Source organism: Hyperolius riggenbachi, chromosome 4 (assembly GCF_040937935.1).
Source record: "Hyperolius riggenbachi isolate aHypRig1 chromosome 4, aHypRig1.pri, whole genome shotgun sequence".
Taxonomy (NCBI): domain Eukaryota; kingdom Metazoa; phylum Chordata; class Amphibia; order Anura; family Hyperoliidae; genus Hyperolius; species Hyperolius riggenbachi.
Window position 1 is genome coordinate 104,182,372 of NC_090649.1, and position 23,501 is coordinate 104,205,872.

General features: G+C 43.7%; 1 protein-coding gene across 1 annotated transcript in view; it reads right to left on the bottom strand.

Moving 5' to 3' along the window:
* Positions 1 to 10,616, bottom strand: part of TPO (thyroid peroxidase) — a 176,580-nt gene extending 165,964 nt beyond the window's left edge. The window contains exon 1 of the mRNA XM_068233268.1: positions 10,577 to 10,616. Within this exon, the coding sequence (XP_068089369.1) occupies positions 10,577 to 10,616 (40 nt within the window). The remainder of the gene's footprint in view (positions 1 to 10,576) is intronic.
* Positions 10,617 to 23,501: the final 12,885 nt, after the last annotated feature.

The following is a 23,501-nucleotide window of genomic DNA, read 5'->3' on the forward strand; positions in this document are numbered from 1 at the left end:
AGTTTCAGTGATTAACCACTTAAGGACCGCCCCCAGCCGATGGGCGACGGCAAAGTCCGGGCCCAAACGACCGCAATACGCCCATCGGCGGGGGCGGCTGCGGGAGTGGTTATGCGGCGATCGCGTCATTCGTGACGCGATCAGCCGCCGGGGACTGGCTCCGCCCACCGCTCGTAGTAACCCGCCGGCCGTTCGGAAGCGCCGGCGGGTTACTAGCACCCGGATCGCCGCACTTACATTGTATAATAGGCTTTGTAATGTATACAAAGCCTATTATACTGGCTGCCTCCTGCCCTGGTGGTCCCAGTGTCCGAGGGACCACCAGGGCAGGCTGCAGCCACCCTAGTCTGCACCCAAGCACACTGATTTCCCTCCCCCTGCCCCCTGATCGCCCACAGCACCCCTCAGACCCCCCCCTGCCCACCCCCCAGACCACTGTTTGCACCCAGTCACCCCCCTAATCACCCATCAATCACTCCCTGTCACTATCTGTCAACGCTATTTTTTTTTTATCCCCCCCCCTGCCCACTGCCCCCTCCTGATCACCCCCCCACCCCTCAGATTCTCCCCAGACCCCCCCCCCCCCCAGACCCCTCCCCCCCGTGTACTGTATGCATCTATCCCCCCTGATCACCTGTCAATCACCTGTCAATCACCCGTCAATCACCCGTCAATCACCAGTCAATCACCCCCTGTCTCTGCTACCCATCAATCAGCCCCTAACCTGCCCCTTGCGGGCAATCTGATCACCCACCCACACCAATAGATCGCCCGCAGATCCGACATCAGATCACCTCCCAAATCCATTGTTTACATCTATTCTCTCCTCTAAACACCCACTAATTACCCATCAATCACCTATCAATCACCCCCTATCACCACCTGTCACTGTTACCCATCAGATTAGACCCTAATCTACCCCTTGCGGGCACCCAATCACCCGCCCACACGCTCAGATTGCCCTCAGACCCCCCTTTATCAATTCGCCAGTGCAATATTTACATCTGTTATTCCCTGTAATAACCCACTGATCACCTGTCAATCACCTATCAATCACCCCCTGTCACTGCCACCCATCAATCACCCCCTGTCACTGCCACCCATCAATCAGCCCCTAACCTGCCCCTTGCGGGCAATCTGATCACCCACCCACACCAATAGATCGCCCGCAGATCCGACATCAGATCACCTCCCAAGTGCAGTGTTTACATCTCTTCTCTCCTCTAAACACCCACTAATTACCCATCAATCACCCCCTATCACCACCTGTCACGGTTACCCAACAGATTAGACCCTAATCTGCCCCTTGCGGGCACCCAATCACCCGCCCACACCTCAGAACGTCCTCAGACCCCAGCCCTGATCACCTCGCTAGTGCATTGCTTGCATCTATTTCCCCCCTCTAATCACACCTTGAGACACCCATCAATCACCTCCTGGTCCCCTCCAGGTCCCCCTCAGACCCCCTTCCGATCACCTCCCCAGTGCATTGATTGCATCTATTTTCCCCTCTAACCGCCCCCTGAGACACCCATCAATCACCTCCTGTCACCCCCCTAGCACTCCTATCCATCAGATCAGGCCCAAAACATCCTGTCATCTAAGAGGCCACCCTGCTTATGACCGGTTCCACAAAGTTTGCCCCCTCATAGACCACCTGTCATCAAAATTTGCAGATGCTTATACCCCTGATCAGTCATTTTGAGAAATTTGGTTTCCAGACTACTCACAGTTTTGGGCCCGTAAAATGCCAGGGCAGTATAGGAACCCCACAAGTGACCCCATTTTAGAAAGAAGACACCCCAAGGTATTCTGTTAGGTGTATGATGAGTTCATAGAATATTTTATTTTTTGTCAAAAGTTAGCGGAAATTGGATTTTTATTGTTTTTTTTTTTCACAAAGTATCATTTTCCGCTAACTTGTGACAAAAAAAAAATCTTCTATGAACTCACCATACTCCTAACAGAATACCTTGGGGTGTCTTCTTTCTAAAATGGGGTCACTTGTGGGGTTCCTATACTGCCCTGGCATTTAAGGGGCCCTAAACCGTGAGCAGTAGTCTAGAATCCAAAGGCCTCAAAATGACCTGTGAATAGGACGTTAGGCCCCTTAGCGCACCTAGGTTGCAAAAAAGTGTCACACATGTGGTATCGCCGTACTCAGAAGAAGTAGTATATTGTGTTTTGGGGTGTATTTTTACACATACCCATGCTGGGTGGGAGAAATCTCTCTGTAAAAGGACAATTGTGTGTAAAAAAAAAATCAAACAATTGTCATTTACAGAGATATTTCTCCCACCCAGCATGGGTATGTGTAAAAATACACCCCAAAACACATTATACTACTTCTCCTGAGTACGGCGGTACCACATGTGTGGCACTTTTTTGCACCCTAAGTGCGCTAAGAGGCCCAAAGTCCAATGAGTACCTTTAGGATTTCACAGGTCATTTTGCGACATTTGGTTTCAAGACTACTCCTCACGGTTTAGGGCCCCTAAAATGCCAGGGCAGTATAGGAACCCCACAAATGACCCCATTTTAGAAAGAAGACACCCCAAGGTATTCCGTTAGGAGTATGGTGAGTTCATAGAAGATTTTATTTTTTGTCATAAGTTAGCGGAAAATGACACTTTGTGAAAAAAAACAATTAAAATCAATTTCCGCTAACTTGTGACAAAAAAAAAAAATCTTCTATGAACTCACCATCCTCCTAACGGAATACCTTGGGGTGTCTTCTTTCTAAAATGGGGTAATTTGTGGGGTTCCTATACTGTCCTGGCATTTTAGGGGCCCTAAACCGCGAGGAGTAGTCTTGAAACGAAATTTCTCAAAATGACCTGTGAAATCCTAAAGGTACTCATTGAACTTTGGGCCCCTTAGCGCAGTTAGGGTGCAAAAAAGTGCCACACATGTGGTATCGCCGTACTCAGGAGAAGTAGTATAATGTGTTTTGGGGTGTATTTTTCCACATACCCATGCTGAGTGGCAGAAATATCTCTATTAATAGACAATTGTGTGTAAAAAAATAAAACAATTGTCATTTATGGAGATATTTCTCCCACCCAGCATGGGTATGTGTAAAAATACACCCCAAAACACATTATACTACTTCTCCTGAGTACGGCAATACCACATGTGTGGCACTTTTTTGCAGCCTAACTGCGCTAAGGGGCCAAAAGTCCAATGAGCATCTTTAGGCTTTACAGGGGTGCTTACAATTAGGCACCCCCCAAAATGCCAGGACAGTGAACCCACCCCACAAATGACCCCATTTTGGAAAGTAGACACTTCAAGGTATTCAGAGAGGAGCATAGTGAGTCCGTGGCAGATTTCATTTTTTTTTTGTTGCAAGTTAGAAGAAATGGAAACTTTTTTTTTTTCTTTTTTTTGTCAGAAAGTGTCATTTTCCGCTAACTTGTGACAAAAAATAAAATCTTCTATGAACTCACCATGCCTCTCACTGAATACTTTGGGATGTCTTCTTTTCAAAATGGGGTCATTTGGGGGGTATTTGTACTATCCTGGAATTTTAGCCCCTCATGAAACCTGACAGGTGCGCAGAAAAGTCAGAGATGCTTGAAAATGGGAAAATTCACTTTTGGCACCATAGTTTGTAAACGCTATAACTTTTACCCAAACCAATAAATATACACTGAATGGGTTTTTTTTAATCAAAAACATGTTTGTCCACATTTTTCGCGCTGCATGTATACAGAAATTTTACTTTATTTGAAAAATGTCAGCACAGAAAGTTAAAAAAATCATTTTTTTGCCAAAATTCATGTCTTTTTTGATGAATATAATAAAAAGTAAAAATCGCAGGAGCAATCAAATAGCATCAAAAGAAAGCTTTATTAGTGACAAGAAAAGGAGGTAAAATTCATTTAGGTGGTAGGTTGTATGACCGAGCAATAAACCGTGAAAGCTGCAGTGGTCTGAATGGAAAAAAAGTGCCTGGTCCTTAAGGGGTAGAAAGACTGTGGTCCTGAAGTGGTTAAACCAATACATGCTGTGTGTGCAAAACCGATTTAAGTATTTATTGCTCTATTAAATAGGGTTGGAACTTTAAAAGGGGTAAACTGGGCAGTAGAGATGGTCAGAAATGCCGATTTTGGATTCTGCTGAAAATCTGATTTCCGACAATGCCAATTACCGATTCCGTGGATTTCCGAGTAGAATTTTTTTGGTTATTTTTTTGTTTTCTCTGACTGGCCAAATACTTGTGAATTGTTTCTGCATTCTCTGGTCCAATGCTTCTGAGTTCTGTGATTGGTCTAAAATTACCAATTTGCTGTAATTCAGTTATTTCCGCCGAAATCCGATTTCCTATCAGGAATGAGGAAACTTCAATTTCACAAAATCCAAATGAGCATCCCTACAGGGCAGTTGATCAGGAATCAGAGATCCTTAACCACTTGATGACCCAGCCTTTACCCCCCCTTAAGGACCAGCGCTATTTTTGGTGATCTGTGCTGGGTGGGCTCTGCAGCCCCCAGCACAGATCAGCTGGCACGCAGAGCGATCAGATCGCCCCCCTTTTTTCCCACCTATGGGGATGATGTGCAGGGGGGGTCTGATCGCTCCTCCTGGCTGGCATGTTGTGGGGGGGGGGCACCTCAAAGCCCCCCTCCATGGCGAAATTCCCCCCCTCCCTCTCCTCCCTCTCCTCCCTCTCACCCCTGGCGATCCGGGCTGCACAGGACGCTATCCATCCTGTGCAGCCAGTGACAGGCTGTCCCCTGTCACATGGCGGCGATCCCTGGCCGCTGATTGGCCGGGGATCGCCAATCTGCCTTACGGCGCTGCTGCGCAGCAGCGCCGTACAATGTAAAACAAAGGAGACATATGTCTCCTACGTTTACATTTAGTCTGCGAGCCGCAATCAGCGGCTCGCAGGCTATTCATGGAGACCCGCTCCGTGATCTAACAGGAAACGGCCGCTCGCGCGAGCGGCATTTCCTAATTAATTAGGGAGGCACCTGGCCACGCAGATCTGCGTTGCTGGTCCGCCAGCTACCACTTTGCCGCCGCACGGTATGAGTGTGCGGTCGGCAAGTGGTTAAGGGTGCTCATTAACAATACAATTTTTTCTTATTAGATTATAAGACCATTCAGATTGAAATTATTTCACCAGTTATGATTGGTACTTACGTATTATCCCCCTTTTTGAAAGATACAGTAGAGTCCTGGTTAACCGGAACTTAGGCATCCGGCAGTCTCAACTAAGGGCAAGCCTGGTGGGGGAGAATAGGGGTATTCCTACCAGAGTATTGTGCAGCGGTAGTGACTTATGACTGTCTTCTTCTCTCTTGTAGTTCCCAGAGACTTTTCAGTGTCCTTATATGGCTCCCCAGCATGTCAGTTGACCAACAGTGGGTCAGAGCTATGCATGGACGACCTTGCAGAGCCTCTGGGTGCTACAGGAGAGAAGAATATGCGCACCAGGAGCATTCGTAAGTCACTTCCACTGCGCAATACTTTGCCTTTAATTGGCGTGAGGAGGTTAATGCTATATCTAACCCCGGTTGCTTGACGTCTAAAACAACCACCAAGCACACACACATATCAGGTGAGAGCCAGAGGATCTTCCAATGCCCCCCCCCCCCCCAATGCTGCACTATACTGCTACAAGCTGGGAACCTCTGCTACTTTATAACAAGACCATTGAGGTCCTTGGGCAATTCGGGGGGGGGGGGGAGGGGGAAGTAGCCAGGAGAACACAGGTAAGTACATATGGCATACACACATACATATTGGGGAGATGAACACATATTACACAATGGAGATTGTAGTTTGGGTGGGTGGGTGAGCTGAGTTTAGGGCCAGGGAAGCTTGGGGCAAGAAAGAGTCCTTGTGCCTGGAGGTCCTGTGATGATGGCCCTGAAGCGGCCACCGGATGGTAGTAATTTTAGATAGTGGCTTCTGGGTTGGGAGGGATCATTTGGGATCACAGTCTGGAGGAGTACAGACCATCAAGTGATGGGAGGGAGGTCCCTATAATCTTCTTAGCAGTTCTGATGACTCTCTGTATCTTGTGCTTGTCACTCACAGAGACACCCACATAACACACAAAAAGAGATGGCCCAAACCTCCGATTTTCAGTTCGAGAAACCGCGAACGCGAACTTCCGCAAAAGTTCACGAACATGCAATCTTCCATGAACCGCAATAGACTTCAATGGGGAGGCGAACTTTGAAAACTAGAAACATTTATGCTGGCCACAAAAGTGATGGAAAAGATGTTTCAAGGGGTCTAACACTTGGAGGGGGGCATGGCGGAGTGGGATACACGGCAAAACTCCCGGGAAAAATCAGGATTTGACGCACCACAGTGTTTTAAGTACAGAAATCACATTTTATTGCTAAATTGGAGGCCTAAAGTGCTTTAAAACATCTTACATGTGTATACATCATTCAGGGAGTGTAGTTAGTGTACTGCTTCACACTGACAGACCAAACTCACTGTGTAACGCACCACAAATAGCTCTTTTTGTAGTGATGGCCGTGCTGGACTGGTGCACACCATGGCCAGAGTGCAGGCGATAGCGGTTTTCAAGCCCATATGGTCGGCCTGAGGTAGCTCAATGACAGAACAACAGTAACTGAGTGTCCTGCTGTTCGAATTTGGTCTTTCCACAATGAAGCAACAACCTTATTATCTATCTTCTTGGGTCAGATGTGCCCCCCAACCCCTACACACTCATATAGCCGGCTGTCATTGCTTCATTGTGATACGCAAGCCCCTTCACCACGGCAAGGTAACAATCACGAAGGGGAATTGACACATGTATATGCCTTTTGTTTTGTTGTTGCAGCTGCAGTGCAGCCAGAAAAATTGGGCAGGCATGTACATGCACGAGAAAAAATATTATAGCGGCTGCTGCTAGCAGTAGCAGCGGCCTTAAAAATTCAGGAATCCGCCTGGAGCCCTGGTGCACCCTCTTGGTGGTGGCAGTCAAGCGGCCTGCAGGCAGAGATACTGTGTGGGGAGCAACTTAGCCTTGAGGCAGACAGCCAGTCACACGGCGTGCAGGCAGAGATGCTGTGTGTGGGGACTGACTTTGTCTTCGGGCGGGCAGTAACCCTCTGGGATCTATGCCTCATTCATTTTGATAAAGGTGAGGTACTGAAAACTTTTGTGACCTAGGTGACTTCTCTTCTCAGTAACAATGTCTCCAGCTGTGCTGAAGGTTCTTTCCGACAGGACCCTTGAGGCAGGGCAAGACAGAAGTTGGATGGCAAATTGTGACAGCTCTGGCCACAGGTCAAACCTGCGCACCCAGTAGTCCAGGGGTTTATCGCTGCTCACAGTGTCTATATCCACACTTAAGGCCAGGTAGTCGGCTACCTGCCAGCCGAGGCGTTGGTGGAGGGATCCGGAAGTGCTAAGGTGAGGCGTTGGATTAATGAATGTCCGCATGTCCGACATCACCATGAGATCGCTAGAGCCTCCTGTCCTTGCCTGCGTGGACATGGGAGAAGGTTTACTGGCAGTGGTACCTTTATTCCGTTGTGCTGTGACATTACCCTTAAACGCACTGTATAGCATAGTTGCCAGCTTGTTCTGCATGTGCAGCATCCTGTCTGCATTCAGGTGAGCTGGTAACATGTCCCCCACTTTGTGCCTATACCGAGGGTCTAGTAGCGTGGCCACCCAGTACAGCTCATTCCCCTTGAGTTTTTTTATACTGGGGTCCCTCAACAGACTGGACAGCATGAAAGATGCCATCTGCACAAAGTTGGATCCAGAAGTACTATCCAACTCCTCTTGCTCTACCTCAGTGATGTTAGGTAAGTTCTCCTCCTCCCCCCAGTCACAAACAATACCACGGGAGCTTTGAGCAGCACAAGCCCCCTGCGACGCCTGCTGCGGTTGTTCTTCTGCTGCCTCCTCCTCAAAAAAAAAAATACACCTTCCTCATCATCTGACTCCTCTTCCCCACACAACTCTTCCTCCTCCCCCCCCCCCCTCTGTGCTGCCGCAGGTGTTGAGGAAACATCTGGTTCTGATAAGAATTGATCCCACAATGCTTCCTCCTGTAACTGTTCCTGTTCATGCTCATCCACAGCTTGATCCACCACTCTACGCACGGCACCCTCCAGGAAGAAGGCATACGGGATCAAGTCACTGATGGCGCCTTCACTGCGACTCACCATGTTTGTCACTTCCTTAAATGGCTGTATGAGCGTGCAGGCATTTTGCATGAGTGTCCAGTACTTCAGCCAGAACATCCCCATCTCCCCAGACTGTGTCCTTTGACTGTAGTTGTAGAGATACTGTTTTACGGCTTTCTCCTGTTGTAGCAGGCGGTTAAACATCAGGAGGGTCGAATTCCAGTGAGTCGGGCTATCACAAATCAAGTGCCTCACCGGCAAGCTGTTTCTCCACTGAATATCGGCCAAGCATGCCATGGCCGTGTAAGACCGCCTGAAATGCCCACACAACTTCCTGGCCTGCTTTAGGACATCCTGTAAGCCTGGGTACTTACACACAAATCTCTGGATTATGAGATTGAACACAGGGTACATGTGTCAACTTTCCCAAATTCAAAGCCGAAATGAGATTGCTGCAGCTGTCACACACCACATTGCCGATCTCCAGTTGGTGCAGGGTCAGCCACTGATCCACCTGTTTGTTCAGAGCAGCCAGGAGAGCTTCTTCAGTGTGACTCTCAGCTTTGAGGCAAGACATGTCTAAGATGGCGTGACACCGTCATACCTGTCATGCAGCATAGGCCCTGGGGAGCTGGAGCTGTGTAGCTGGAGAGGAGATCGCAGCACCAGTAGAGTTGCACTGCCACTAAGCCAAGGAGGAGGAGGAGAATGAGGACAACAGGAAAGAGGATGTAGCAGGAGGAGTAGGAGGAGAAGGAGAGGAGGTGGCAGCAGGCCTGCCTGCAAGCCATGGAGGTGTCACAAGTTGGTCCGCTGCACAGCCATGTACTCCCTTCTTGCCATTGGTCACCAGGTTGACCCAATGGGCTGTGTAAGCAATGTACCTGCCCTGACCGTGCTTGGTAGACCAGGCATCCGTGGTCAGATGAACCCTTGACCCAACGCTGTTTGCCAGAGATGACACCACTTGCCTTTCTACTTCCCGGTACAGTTTTGGTATCACATTTTTTGGGAAATGTGTCCCAATGGCCACAAATTTTTGGAAGGCCTACGAGTCCACCAGCTGGTATGGTAACAGCTGACAGGATAACAGTTCCACCAAGCCAGCTGTCAGATGCCGGGCAAGGGGGTGACTGGAAGAGTATTACAAGTGTGCAGCTGTCACACACAGGTACCATGAACAGGTGCAGTGACTGGTGGTATATTACACTGATTGCGCTCATGTAGGTGCACTGAACAGGTTACAGGTATGCACTGCAGTGACTGGTATTACAAATGTGCAGCTGTCACACACACACACAGGTACCATGAACAGGTGCAATGACTGGTGGTATTAACAATGCGTGCGCTCACATAGGTAACTAGGTAGGTAGGTGCACTGAACAGAGAACAGGTGCAGTGATTGGGATTACAAATGTGTAGCTGCCTGTCACACACACAGGTAGTCACTGAATGTGCTGAGCTGGGAAGTGGCACAGTTGTAATTACCACCAAGGGGCCAAAGGCTAGCTGCGATTGACTGACAGGGCTGTATATAATGCAAGTCGGCCACATAAAAAAAAATAGATCACAAGAACAGATTAGCTCTCAACTAAGCTTTCCCTATAGCTCTCTCTGCAGCAGCAGCTCTCCCTTCTACTGCAGGCACACGAGTGAGTCTAATGCCTGACGCTTCCTGCCTTTTATAAGGGAGGGTGGGACTCCAGGAGGGAGTGTAGCCTGATTGGCTACAATGTGCCTGCTGACTGTGATGTAGAGAGTAAAAGTTGACCCTAATGATGTAGTATAGGGGCGGACTGAACTTCCGAAAAAGTATGCGGTTCGCAGTGATCGCGAACCACGGAAGTTCGCCGTTTCCTGAACCGTTCGGGTCATCTCTACACACAACAATAGAGGAGCATAGAATCGACTCAATGGTGACAGAGTAGGAGTGGGTCAGAAGGGTGCGTGACATTCCAAACTTTTGGCTGACCACCTGAGGTGACTCTTCTTAGAGCTATAGCACATTTCATTGACACTTGAGTCTACTGTGAACTACAGTACATTTAAATTCCATTAGGCTTGCTTTGAAAAAAAAATATTTACCCGGTACTTCACTTAATCATGCATCAGGTGAATACTTTCAATAGACCTATACAACAATTTCCATTACAGATGAATGAAAATGTGCTGTACTTTTCATATTATCTCTACCACTGAGTGTGCTAATTTAAAACAGGAACACCTTCTGCCTGCATCTGCATGAAAGTAAAGCTTATTCATCTATTTATTAATAACTCAGAAACGTGACTTTGTAAAAAGATTTCTAATTAGAGGTCTGACACATTATTGATGTTTTAAGAACATTGTACCAGCATAGAAATTGGTATCTTGACAAGGTAGCTATTGAATTACTTCAAATCTTTAAATGATGCTGTGAGCTACTTTTTTTCTTGTTACACATAAATAAAGAGTATTATTACCAACTGACTGAGCAGATAATTTGTTGGTTTCATTTTCCATGGCTTGCACTGTGTGTTTTGTTCTTTGGTTGGCTTTGAAATTCACTTTCCCTGCAGGCAGGACACTGTCTTTACTTGAACTTCTAAGATGAATAGTTAAAAAAAAAGTAAATCGTGTCATAACTTGCAAGTCAATCAGTTACAGTTAATTAAAACAATACAAATAGTAAATCAGTTAAGGTGTTAGTGTACTTATCCTTGACCGTTTTACTACTGATATTTGAAATCCTTTTTCCTACCAAACTACAGTATTTTTACAATTTGGTACTGTAAGGGATGGTTCACACTGCAAGAGCTTTTTCTAAGCGTTTGCAATTTTAAAAGCTCTTGCTAATATAATGCTAGGGGCTTGATTCAAGACAAAGACAAGACAAGACAAATAACATTTATGTTGCGCTTTTCTCCTTGCGGACTCAAAGCGCCAGAGCAGAGCAGCAGCCACTAGGGCGCGCTCTATTGGCAGTAGCAGTGTAAGCACAAAGCGGTGCTAACTGTTAGCACGCCTGTGAAAACCCACTTAGCACGTCTAAACGAGCTTTTCACGCGCAAAACTTTATGCGCGCAAAACTTTATGCGCGTACTGCACAGAGCACAGGGCGCTCCGCGCGAAGTGCCCATTAAAGCCTATGGGACTTAGCGCGCGTAAAACTTTACGCGCAAAACAAACGATCTGATTGAGAAATCCGGTGCTAACCTACTTAGCACCCTGGTTAGCAAGTCTAAAGACTTTAGACGTGCTAAGTAGGCTAGCACCGCTTTGTGAATCAAGCCCTATGAGTTTGTTCTCGTTGAGCTATGTGATTTTATAAAAAAAAAAACAAAACATAGCATTGCATTAGCAGAAGCTTTTCAAATCACTAAGGTTAAAAAACAGCTCTTGCAGCATGAACCAGGCCTTAGGCTTTGTTCACATTATAAATCGCCAGCGCTGTCGCAAGCACTGAGTGATTTATACTGTGATTTGTGAAGAGCTTTTCCCTGCGTTTTGCGCTTATAAAAGTGCTTGCTCAGCGATGATTTTTTTTTCACTTCCTGACTTCAGTCAAGAAGTGAACTCTTTAACCCAGAAATGAATAAATACAATGTGAAAAAGCGCTTTGTGATTTCCCTATACCTTTCATTGAGCCAAAGTGCTCAGAAAATGGTACATGTAGCGTGTTTGCGATTTCAATGAAATCTACACTCTTACATATGAACACTGTCATAGGAAATCATTACACAATCGCTTTTAGGGCGATTTGCTAATTCGCCAGCACTTAAAAAAATCAGCAAATGCTAATAGTGTGAACAAGCCCTAAGGCCTCTTTCACAGTGCAACGTTAAAGGTGCACGTTAGAAAATGTTTTAACGTGGACTAACGCACAGCAATACTAAGTCTGTGCAACATTAACAGTGCACACGTTGCGTTTGTGTGTAACGTGTAGCATTATTAGAAAGTGCTGCATGCTGTGCGTTAGACACGTTATTAGCTGCGTTGGACTGTTTACACATGCTCAGTAATGACCTGGAAGCATACTTTTCATTGCCTGTATGCCTACTGTATGCGACGATAACAGGGCATAGAGTTGCTTTGTGGCATTTTTGGGGCGTTGCGTTGTTATTTTGCGTTGCAACTTTAACGTTGCATCCAAAACGCAGCGTCCCACTGTGAAAGTAGCCCAAGGGTTGGTTTACACTACCAGTGCTTTTCTAAGTGCTTGTGATTTTAAAAGCTCTTGGTAATGTAATGCTATGTGTGTTCTCCATTGAGTGATGTGATTAACCTCCTTGCCGGTTCAATTCACGCCGGCAAAGAGGCAGCGCAGATCTTTTTTTAAAAAATTTTTAAATCATGTAGCGAGCCCAGGGCTCACTACATGATAGCCGCTGAGCGGCGGCATCCCCCCACCCACTCCGATCGCCTTCGGCGGTCAGAGTAAGCAGGAAATCCCGTTCAGAACGGGATTTCCTGCAGGGCTTCCCCGGTCGCCATGGCGACGGGGCGGGATGATGGTCGGGACGTCATAGGGAATCCCAATCCACCCCTCAGCGCTGCCTGGCACTGATTGGCCAGGCTGCGCAGGGGTCTGGGGCAGGGGGGGCGGCTCGGCGCGGCGGGTAGCGGCGAATCGGCAGGTGGCGGTAGCGATCGCGTACCACACGCAGCTAGCAAAGTGCTAGCTGCGTGTAGGGAAAAAATGTATGCAAATCGGCCCAGCGAGGCCTGAGAAATCCTCCTGCGCAGGTTACCCCGAGCTGAGCTCGGGATAACCGGCAAGGAGTTTAAGGGAAAAAAAATCTATAGCATCATATTAGCTTATAAGAGCTGTTCAAATCACTGGTGCTTGAAAAGCACTTGTGGTAGTTGTGAACCACAGATAATGATTTAATTTATAATGCCTTTTTTTCAAAACAGATTAAGTCTTCATTTGGTAGCATTTAAATGAATAAATTAAAGTTTTTATGGAACATTTTAAAGATACAATTTTTCTACAGATTTTACATGCAGTCTTTTTATTTGCAGGGCACATGGTATGGGCCAGGAGGAGAGGAAGACATTTTGAGGTTGATTCACAAAACTTATTTCATGACTTATATCTCCTTATTTATCTACTCATTATATTTATGTCCTAGACCCTTATTTAACTCACTTCTTCTCCTAGCATAACATTTATAATCTTCTCTTTAAAATAGCTTTTTAGCACTCTGCAACTGAAAAATAATCAAAAAGCAAGTGAAAAATACTTTCAGAATAATTTTAAGCATTTTCTTGCTTTCTGATGGTTTAGGAGGCATTTTATTGAATAGGTGTAAAAATATCACCTAGGAGAAAAGTCAGGAGAAAAAAAAGTCAATTCACTATTTCTCCTTAGTTTTTTTCCTAGGTGAAGATTTCACAATAAAATGCCTTTTAAGACACCAGCAAGCAAGAAAATATTCAAAATAGTTTTGGTAATACTTTTTCAACTACTCTTTGGTACTTTTTTAAATTACAAAGTGCTGAAAAATTATTTTAAAAATAAATTAAAAAAGATCTATTAGGAGAAAACTCAGGAGAAGAAGTAAATTACACATGAGCCCTTTTCTGTTATCATTCATGGTTTATCTCTCTTCCTCTGTCTCAACTCATGATTGTTGTCCAATTATCTGTTTATCTTATGAGTTAGGTCTATGTCCTGCTAGTTCTCTCACGTTTTCTCCAACAAGATCATTTTTCATCTTATCTAAATTATTCTGCAACATAACTTCGAGCACTGTTAAATAGACCTATCAATGTTCTCCATGAAGAGTCTAATAATGACCTTCTTTTGTGTTTCTGTGGTGGTTTCTCACTCCTTCATTGCCTGCAGTACATTTCATTGAGGCTAGGTTCACAGTGGTCAGTTGCAAAACCCACATGTTATAATGCGTGTGAACTGCAATGGAAACTGGACATAGACTTTAATACAAAGACTGCATGCAGCGAGTTAAAATAACACAATCTGTGTATAGGATTGAATGGGCAGTGAGTTGACATCAATCATTCTTCAACGTAGCTGATCACTGTGAACAGGGCCTTAAAAAAAATATGATTTCAGAAAAATCTATGCAAAGCAAAAATGTACAGTTTTGCTCAGTACTGTTCCTTAAAAGACCAACCAAGAGCCATCATGCTCCTCCAAGTGATAACAGTTAAAGACTATCCACATGTAAAGTGAGATCATTTACATTACGGAAATGTATATGATGAAAATAATGTGTTTATTTTTAATCTATGGCACCTTAATTTAGTAAATATTTTAGTGATGATGTTCCCACTGCTTCATTTTTGGGACTGGAAGAGATCAGTTATCCTTCACATACAACAGGGATGCCGATCTCCAGTCCTCAAGGTAGGAGATTATCACACATTTTGGCAAGCTCAATTTTATTGATGGGACTTAATTAGGAAAGGTGTGGCTTATCAAGTAGAGCACGTCTACTATTTCTCTGTCCATCCTAAACACTGGCATGGATATGGCCCTTGAGGACTAGAATTGGGCATCCCTGACATACAACATTTGTATGCATATTAAGTGACTGTAGGACTACATAACCTAAGTTTTTCTCTACTAATTGGATTTTATCTGGGTAGGATCTGGGTATGGAATCTGGAGCTACAGATTGCCCAGCAAGCCCATGGTGAACCTGAACTCCAAGGAGTGTGTAAGGGGCTAAAAAGGACCAAAACCCCCTCTTACCAAAACGCTATGCATAACAGAAATTTTCCTTCTTAAAACAGAAGGTATTTGCAATTCTTTCAGTTTGGAGTGAGCATATGAATATGCAAATAATATGCAAATAATCCCTTTTGTTGTGCCAGAAAGCTAAATACACCTCCAGAACTACTGGAATCCAATGATGTGCCAGCTTGTTAATTGTACAGAGCCACACTAATCCAACATGCATACAGACTGTTTCAGACTGGTTAGTTCTCATCAGTGCATGGCATGAATTAATTTGGCTGTATGTGGTAGGACTTGAAACAGCCAGAGTTACAGATTGCCCTTCAAGCTCATGGCAAACCAGAACTCCTAGGAGTGTGTAAGGGGCTAAACAGGACCAAAACGCCCTCTTACGAAATGCAAAAAAAGAAATTTGCCTTCTTAAAACAGGTATTTTCAATTATTCAGGTCGGAGTATGGAATGTTTCTTTCTGGCCACAAGGTGACAGTAGTAGTTGTGGTTCTTAGAGACATTGTATTATTTGTCACTTAAATTATATCTTTTTCATGGATCTGATTTTATAAACATTCAAGTATGCCCTTGTCATCGCTTTCACACTCTCAAGATGACTTAACAAACAATATTTTTACTGGTATTTAAAAAAAATAAAATTGGAAGACTGTCAGGAAACCTTTAAAAGTGACAGTAAAATATTTCAGCTTCCTCTCCAACAAGATGACATTTAGCATATAAATCTGAGCAACATGCCTAAGTGACAAGACTGATAAGCTGATGTATACTTAATTACATGCTGCACCAAATATATAGAAACCATTTGTATGTCTCTCGTAATAAGGGTGCAATTACTAACCGCCAACAGAGCGCTCTATTAAAAAGTGATATTTTACAGCGTTAATAATGCATGCCTACTAATGATGACATAATTATGAAAGTAATGGGCAGCAAGTCATATTCCCCACTGTGAAGATCAATGGAAATCCATATGCAAATATAATTGAAATCAACGTTAGACTAATTTGCATGAACAATGTTCTTTCTTTGGGACCGAGGACTCACATTTTTATATAATAAGTCCATTGTGTGCATTTATTTCTTTTTACCATGTAAACTTTTTTATTCTGTTATATTTTCAATATAAGTATTTAATTGCTGTTAATGAAAATTATGTCCTTATATAACGTGACAAAGGAAATAGACATATATTACCTTTTTCGTATGTCCTGTGTCCTTCGGAAAGCGCTTTCTTTTATTGCTAGAAAACAATTTTTTTTAAATAATTGTTTGCTGACAACTTCAAGAATTACAAGTCCTATTGGCAATTAAAGTGGTTCCGAGATAAAAAAAACTAACTATAACAAGTAACTTGTCTATATATCTTATCTAAAGTTTAGATCTAGCTGCAAACAGCTACAGCATTTCATGATTATTTATTCCTGTGATACAATGAGGGCAGCCGTGTTCTGTTTGTCACATTGTCACAGGCTGAGGGCTGGAGATGCTATCAGCTTGCCTGTGTGTAAATTCAGTCCCCTCTCCTCCTCTATCCTCCTCTCTGCCTCTAACATCTCTGGCTAGTAACCTACTGCTCCTCCTGCCAAGACTGAGCTCCCATAAGCCCTTGCTACAGTGCCAAGGCACTGTGAAATGCTGTGGGCGAGGCTTGTTTAGTTTATAGGGAATTAGAGTATTAAAACAAACAAAAAAAGTATTTGGCTTGAGGAATGCCCCATAAACTATATGAAAGGAACACAATTATGCAAGGAGTAAAAGTTTATCTCGGATCCACTTTAAGTAGAATACGTAGATGAATACGGGCTAGTTCACAGTACTCAGTTGCAATGCAGAATAATTCTGCATGTCGACTCACTGCCCAGACAATTATATAGACCCATTCACAGTACTGTATTGTAACAGATCTGGTTATTCTAAATCGTTGCATGCAGGCTTCATATTAAAGTCTATGTCCAGTCCATATTGCAGTTCACACTCATTAACACCTGCATTATGCAACTGACCACTTTAAACCTAGCCTAATTGTACACAGAACGTATATTATGAAGGAAAGCAAGCAAGACACATGTCACAAAAAATGTGGGAATTGCATGCATTTTGCCATGATGCAAAATTGAATGTGAAGAGGCACGTAATGCTTTCCTATAGACATTCGTGGTCAAGTGTTACAATGGCCTCAATTCACTAAGCTTATCTCCTGTCTTTAATAATCTTTCTAGAGTTATCACCATGGTGATAAGGCATGTAGTATTCAGGAAACATTTTACCTCAGGGGAACCTAAAGTTAACTCTTCTGTCTTTAAGTTAAGGTGAGATGTCTAAAGTTAACTCTTCAATCCTTAAAATAACTCCAATTCTGAAAATAGAGGAGATAACTACAGAGGAGGTAACTTAAGGATTGGGGAGATAAGATAACTCCCTCACTATGTGGAGGTAAATTTTCTCTTGCCTTATTATCTCCAGTATGATCTTAGTGAATTGAGGCCAATGTTTGTTTTCCACATGCAGTGATGTAAACACCATCTTTGTTGCTGTTTTTGCCCCCCCCCCCCCCCCCCCCTGTGTGATTCCTTTTGCTGACAGCAAAGCTGCTGTCACCTGGCTGTCGTGTGTTTAAAAGACACAAATAACTGGCTGCAAAAATATGCAGTCATTTTCCGCAAACTGAAATGGGATCCCTGTCTCAGGTGCCATCACAATCTGTGTATTGTGATTTGTTGCACTAAGTAATACTGACTTGGTAATAACGATTGTCTGAGGCTGGGGAGGTTTAACCCTAATTATACAGCAATAGGAAGTGCGCTGGACGTCAATATGTTGTAATAAAAGATTTTTATTTAGACCTATATGTCTTTAGACAATCTCTAAAATCACACACATGCACATATACATTCACACACAAAGCGTGCTGGTTCCCCTTAAAAAAAAATTCTCAAACCACGTTGTTAATTGATTAAGGCACCCGGACAGTATCACGGGAAGTGGTGAGACCTGCGATATAGACTGGTAAGCAGTGTCATCTCTCATAAGCCGGAACTTTTACAGTTGGTAGGCTAAACAGCCATATATTACCATTAATGGGACTGTGCAATACCTGCAAGTAATATAGTAGTTTAGTTTTAAATATCGACAAACCAGCAAGCAATCAATTTTTGGGAGGAATAAGGGAAACTAAATCCCTGAATAATTCTATTTCCCGAGTCTTGTCGTTACTTTTAAATTTTTATATACATATTTTTTGATTCTCCTATGCGCTATTGATCACAAGCCTTAATCAATTAACCACGTGGTTTGAGAAAACAATTTTAAGGGGAACCAGCACACTTTGTGTGTGAATGTATATGTGCATGTGTGTGATTTTAGAGATTGTCTAAAGACATATAGGTCTAAATAAAAATATTTTATTACAACATATTGATGTCCAGCGCACTTCCTATTGCTGTATACATTTTGACCTTTGGGAAGATAGGGAGTAGGGGGGATCCCTATCCTGGATAGTTGCAGCAGGAGGCAGACCATTTTGCAGAAAAACTGACAAGAACAACTTATAATAATTTGTCATAACGGAATTTTAGGCAGCGCCCTCAAGTACCCTTTATAGTTTTAACCTTAATTATGTTTGCAAAAATATTTTCAGTGAGGCAGGAAATACACTTGCAGGAGGGTTTTCCCCGCAAACAATTCCCAGTTTTCCATCATAATACGTCTGCTTTTGAGATCGCACTTTCCGCACACAATTTGTTTACATTCATTCCACTTCTTTTTTATTTGGCAGAACACATTGTTATAGCACACATGCACATCAAGCAGAAAATAAGCAAAAAGCAAAAATTACGGGGGAAAAAAACACACAAAATGTTAACAAATGTGTGTTTCTCAAAAGGGACCATTGACTTCAATGGCCAGAGCAGCTGTGCACGTTTTGCCATACTACAAAGTTTTCAAATTTAAAGTTGAGATAGGAAAAAAGTATTTTTTTTAAATGCGTCTCTTAAAAGGGGCTCCCAGATGCCACCATGACCCCCCATTGCCAGTACACTACAACAATATTTGCTTACCTTGAAAAGAACAATTGTATTTTTCAACGTAAAGCAGGTAGAGCAACATCATTATTATTTGAACACCAATCAAGTGTAATATCTTCATTCTGTAAAAAAAAAAACAAAGGATAAACAACAAAAGTTAAAATTGCATACAATGGCCTCGACGATATACTCAGCAAGTTACTAAATAAACTGATATAGGCTATCATTCATAAAAGTATGTTCGGTTAAAAAATCTGGTATATTTGGTATTTTAGACTTCAGTGCGCTAATTCATAAAAATGTTTACAGTTGCGATAGAAGTTCGGTATTTTCCCGAACTAGGCAGGCGGTAACACGAGAAGCTGCCTGAGTTGTAAAACTTTCTCTGTGCAGAGACAGCGTTACAATAAAAGAGGCATCCCCAACTTCCCTTTAGATGTGCATTTTTTTTATACTGCCTCTGTTTGCCCTGGATCTGCGCTGAATCTGTCTATTAGTCTTTCTAAACAATCTATTTAATTGCCACAGCTTAGAAGCACTTCAAGAAATGTTACACATGCAGGCTTTCTGATGTAAAAAACATATGAAAACAGGTACCCAAGAGGTTAAAAAACACAGCCTGGGGTTTTCTGGAAAGCCTTTTTTGTTCAGCTCTCACCACTGCCTCCTGGGAGATCTGTCTCCATTAACTTTGCTGTTATCCACACCCTTATCTCCTCTTCAAAGCAAGCGGTATTATCCGTCCCAATACTACCTGCTCTAATCTTTATGAATTGACATTTAGTGACATGTGTCGAGATAATCACTGCACATGGCGGTAATTTACCTCACTGCTCGGGAATTTCAGCTTTTCATGCGAAAACAGCTTTTATGAATTGACATTTTGCAAAGTGCTCGGTAAAGTCAGCTGTTTTGAGCATTACCGCAAGCGGTAATGTTTTATGAATAATAGCCATAGACTGATAAATGTATTTACAAATATACATGACTGTTTGAAAGCATTCTAAAAAAAATCATGATCTAGCTTTACACTAACAGAGCAAATGCAATGGCAATAAACTTTGCAATGCAATACAAAAATATCCACTACAACAGCATGTATTGATTGCTAATTGAAAGTGTAGTAACCACTAACCACTAACCAGTTATAATAATAACTTTTTTAGAAAATGAACTGTAAAAGTAGAAATGAACTGTAAAAGTAAATTCAGTTTGGTTGTTACTGGCTACAATTTTTTCAGGCTCGGTTCACAGTGGTCATTTGCATAACATATGCGTCAGGGCCTGAGCCCACTTACGCAGTTGTGTCCGCTTCTGTGTGCTTTTCAGCATCTGTAACAGTGATGTGTAAATGAAAAGCAGACACAACTGCATCAGTGCGCTCAGGCCCTTACAATGAGTGTGAACTGCAATGGAGACTGAAAATAGACATTAATGCAAAGCTTCATGCAGCGAGTTAAAATAAAACCTTCAGCTACAACGCAGTGCCATGAACAGCCCCATAGGATTGTATGGGCAGTGAGATGACTAGAGATGGCTCGAACCTCCGATTTTCGGGTTCGCGAACCTCGAACGCAAACCTCTGCAAAAAGTTTGGTTCGCGCAAACTTTTCAAACCGCAATAGACTTCAATGGGGGAGGCGAACTTTGAAAACATTTATGCCACAAAAGTGATGGAAAAGATGTTTCAAGGAGTCTAACATCTAAGTTTTGCATGTCAGAGTTTAATACAGCCTAAAAGTCCCAGGGAAAAATCTGGATTTGACGCACAGCAGCGTTTTAAAGGCAGAAACCACATTGCATGCTAAATTGGAGGCCTAAAGTGCTTTAAAACATCTTGCATGTGTATACATCAATCAGGGAGTGTAATTAGTGTACTGCTTCACACTGATAGACCAAACCCACTGTGTAACACATCGCAAACAGCTTGTGTAGTGACAGCCATACTGGACTGGTGCGCACCAGTCCACGAAGAGAGTGCAGGTGATGGCGGCTTTCCAGCACTTATGGTCGCCGGGCCGAGGTAGCTCAATGACAGAACAGTGACTGTCCAGCTGATCGAATTTGGTCTGTCCACAATGAAGCAATGACCTTATTATCTTGGGTGTGCCCCCCCCCCCCCCCCGAGACACTCATATAACCGTCAGTCATTGCTTCATTGTGATACGCAGAATCGCCGCAAGGTAACGATCATGAAGGGGAATTGACACATGTACATGCCTTTTTGTTTTGTTGTTGCAGCTGCAGTGCAGCCAGAAATATTAGGCATGCATGTACACGCACCAGAAAAATTATTATAGCGGCCGTTGCTAGCAGCGGCCTTAAAAACTCAGGAATCCGCCTGGAGTCCTGGACCCTGTTGGTGGAAGGCAGTCAAGTGGGCAGAGATGCTGTGTGGGGCGCGACTTAGTCATGGGGCAGGCAGTCGCACGGCGTGCAGGCAGAGATGCTGTGTGTGGGGAATGACTTAGACTTCAGGCAGGCAGTATCCCTCTGGGATCCATGTGCTTACGTAGGTAGGTAGGTGCTCTGAACAGGTAGGTATGCAGTGATTGGTATTACAAATGTGCAGCTGTCACACACACAGGTACCATGTACAGGTGCATCGACTGGTGGTATATAACACTGCGTGCGCTCACGTAGGTAGGTAGGTGCACTGAACAGGTGGGTATGCAGTGATTGGTATTACAAATGTGCAGCTGTCACACACAGTTAGTCACTGAATGTGCTGGGCCTGGCAGTGGCACAGTAGGAATTACCAAGGGGCCAAGGTCCAGCAGCTGCAACTGACTGACAGGGCTGTATATGCAACACAAGTCTCTGTGGGACACACACACACAAAATAGGTCACAAGAACAACATTAGCTCTCAAAAAAGCTGTTGAGGATGAGGAGTGCTTTTTAGCAATAAGTATCAGCAAGAAGGAGCAACCTAACAAGCGTAACACAAGAGCCTAACTAAGCTTTCCCTATGTCAGCAGGTTCTCTCCCTTCTCTACTTACTGCAGCCACACGAGTGAGTGAAAAGGCTGACGCTGCCTGCATTTTATAAGGGGGGGGGGGGGCTCCAGGAGGGAGTGTAGCCTGATTGGCTACCCTGTGTCTGCTGACTGTGATGTAGAGCATCAAAGTTGACCCTAATGATGTAGTATAGAGGGCGGGTCAAACTCGCATATAGTTTGAGGTTCACTGCGATTGCGAACCACGGAAGTTCACGCAAATAAGTTCACGGTCAAACCGTTCGGGCCATCTCTAGAGATGACATGAAGAATTATTTTCCAACACAATTGAGTACTGTGAAGTTGTGAACTAGCCCTAATTCTTAATAGTGTCTCATGTGTTGCATTGTTTATTGAACAAATTGTTTGTCTTTGCCAAATTAATGAGGGAGAAAGAGAAAGAGGCCCATACTTAATTCATTTTTTTCTCCTAAGTTTTCTTCTAGGAGATATTTTCACATCTTATCTATAAAACGCCTTTTATGCAACCAGCAAGCAAGAACATATTCTATACACTTCTGACAGTACCTTTTCACCAACTTTGTGGCAGTTTTGCAATTGCCAAGTGCTAAAAAGTTTTTTTAAACAGAGAATAAAAAAAGATGAAAAATTATTTCCTAGGAGAAAACTTAAGAGAAAAGGAGAATTGAATAAGGGCCAAGAGAAACAGAGAAAGAGTAGCTGTAAAATAAAAGCAGAAACCGAAAGCCCAATATAGTGTAGTACCTTTGTGATTCACAGAATAATATTGGGAGAAGTAGTAGATATACTCAAAACATGGGTTACCACGCAGGTAACCACTCGAAAGGCAGGTGGGGAGAATTATAACCTTACCTCACTCAGGTTTTAAGACGTTGCTTTCTGTAGACAGGAAAAATGGTGATGACACCCCTCCACCAAGGGTGGACTAGACTAAGTGTAGAAGTATGAACAGAGGCACCAAAATAGGATACATTGCTAAATTTGGCAAATTGGAGTTACAAGTAAACAAATCTATGTCTGTTTTTCTACAAGGGAGGTAAGTCCACTAACTTCCTCATTTTTAAACAGTTTTTAGACTTTTTTATCCTGTTTTGGAGCCTCTGTTCATACTTATACACAGAGAAAGAGTAGGAAAGGGAAAGAGAGAGAGGACAGAGAGAGAAAGGTAAGGCAAGGATGAGAGCACAGAGACTGTCCAGTGTGTGTGTGTGTGTGCGTGCGTGCGTGCGTGCGTGCGTGCGTGTGTGTGTGCGTGTTGTGTGTGTATGTGTGTGGTGTGTGTGTGAAGTGTGAGCGTGCGTGTGTGCGCGCTTGAGGTGTGTGCGTGTTGTGTGGTGTATGGTGTGTGTGTGTGTGTGTGTGTGTGTGTGTGTGTGTGTGTGTGTGTGTGTGTGTGTGTGTGTGTGTGTGGTGTAAGAGTGCGTGTGTGTGTGTGTGTGTGTGGTGTGTGTGTGTGTGGTGTGTGTGTGTGTGTGGTGTGAGAGTGCGTGTGTGTGTGTGTGTGTGTGTGTGTGTGGTGTGAGAGTGCGTGTGTGTGTGTGTGTGTGTGTGTATGTGTGTGTATGTGTGTGCATGTGTGTCAAAGAGAAAGGGAGCAAAAGAGAAAGAAAATACCTGGGAATTGGTGGGAGAGAGAGAGAAGGAAAGAGCGATTAAATAAATGAGGGAAGTAGAAACAGAGCAA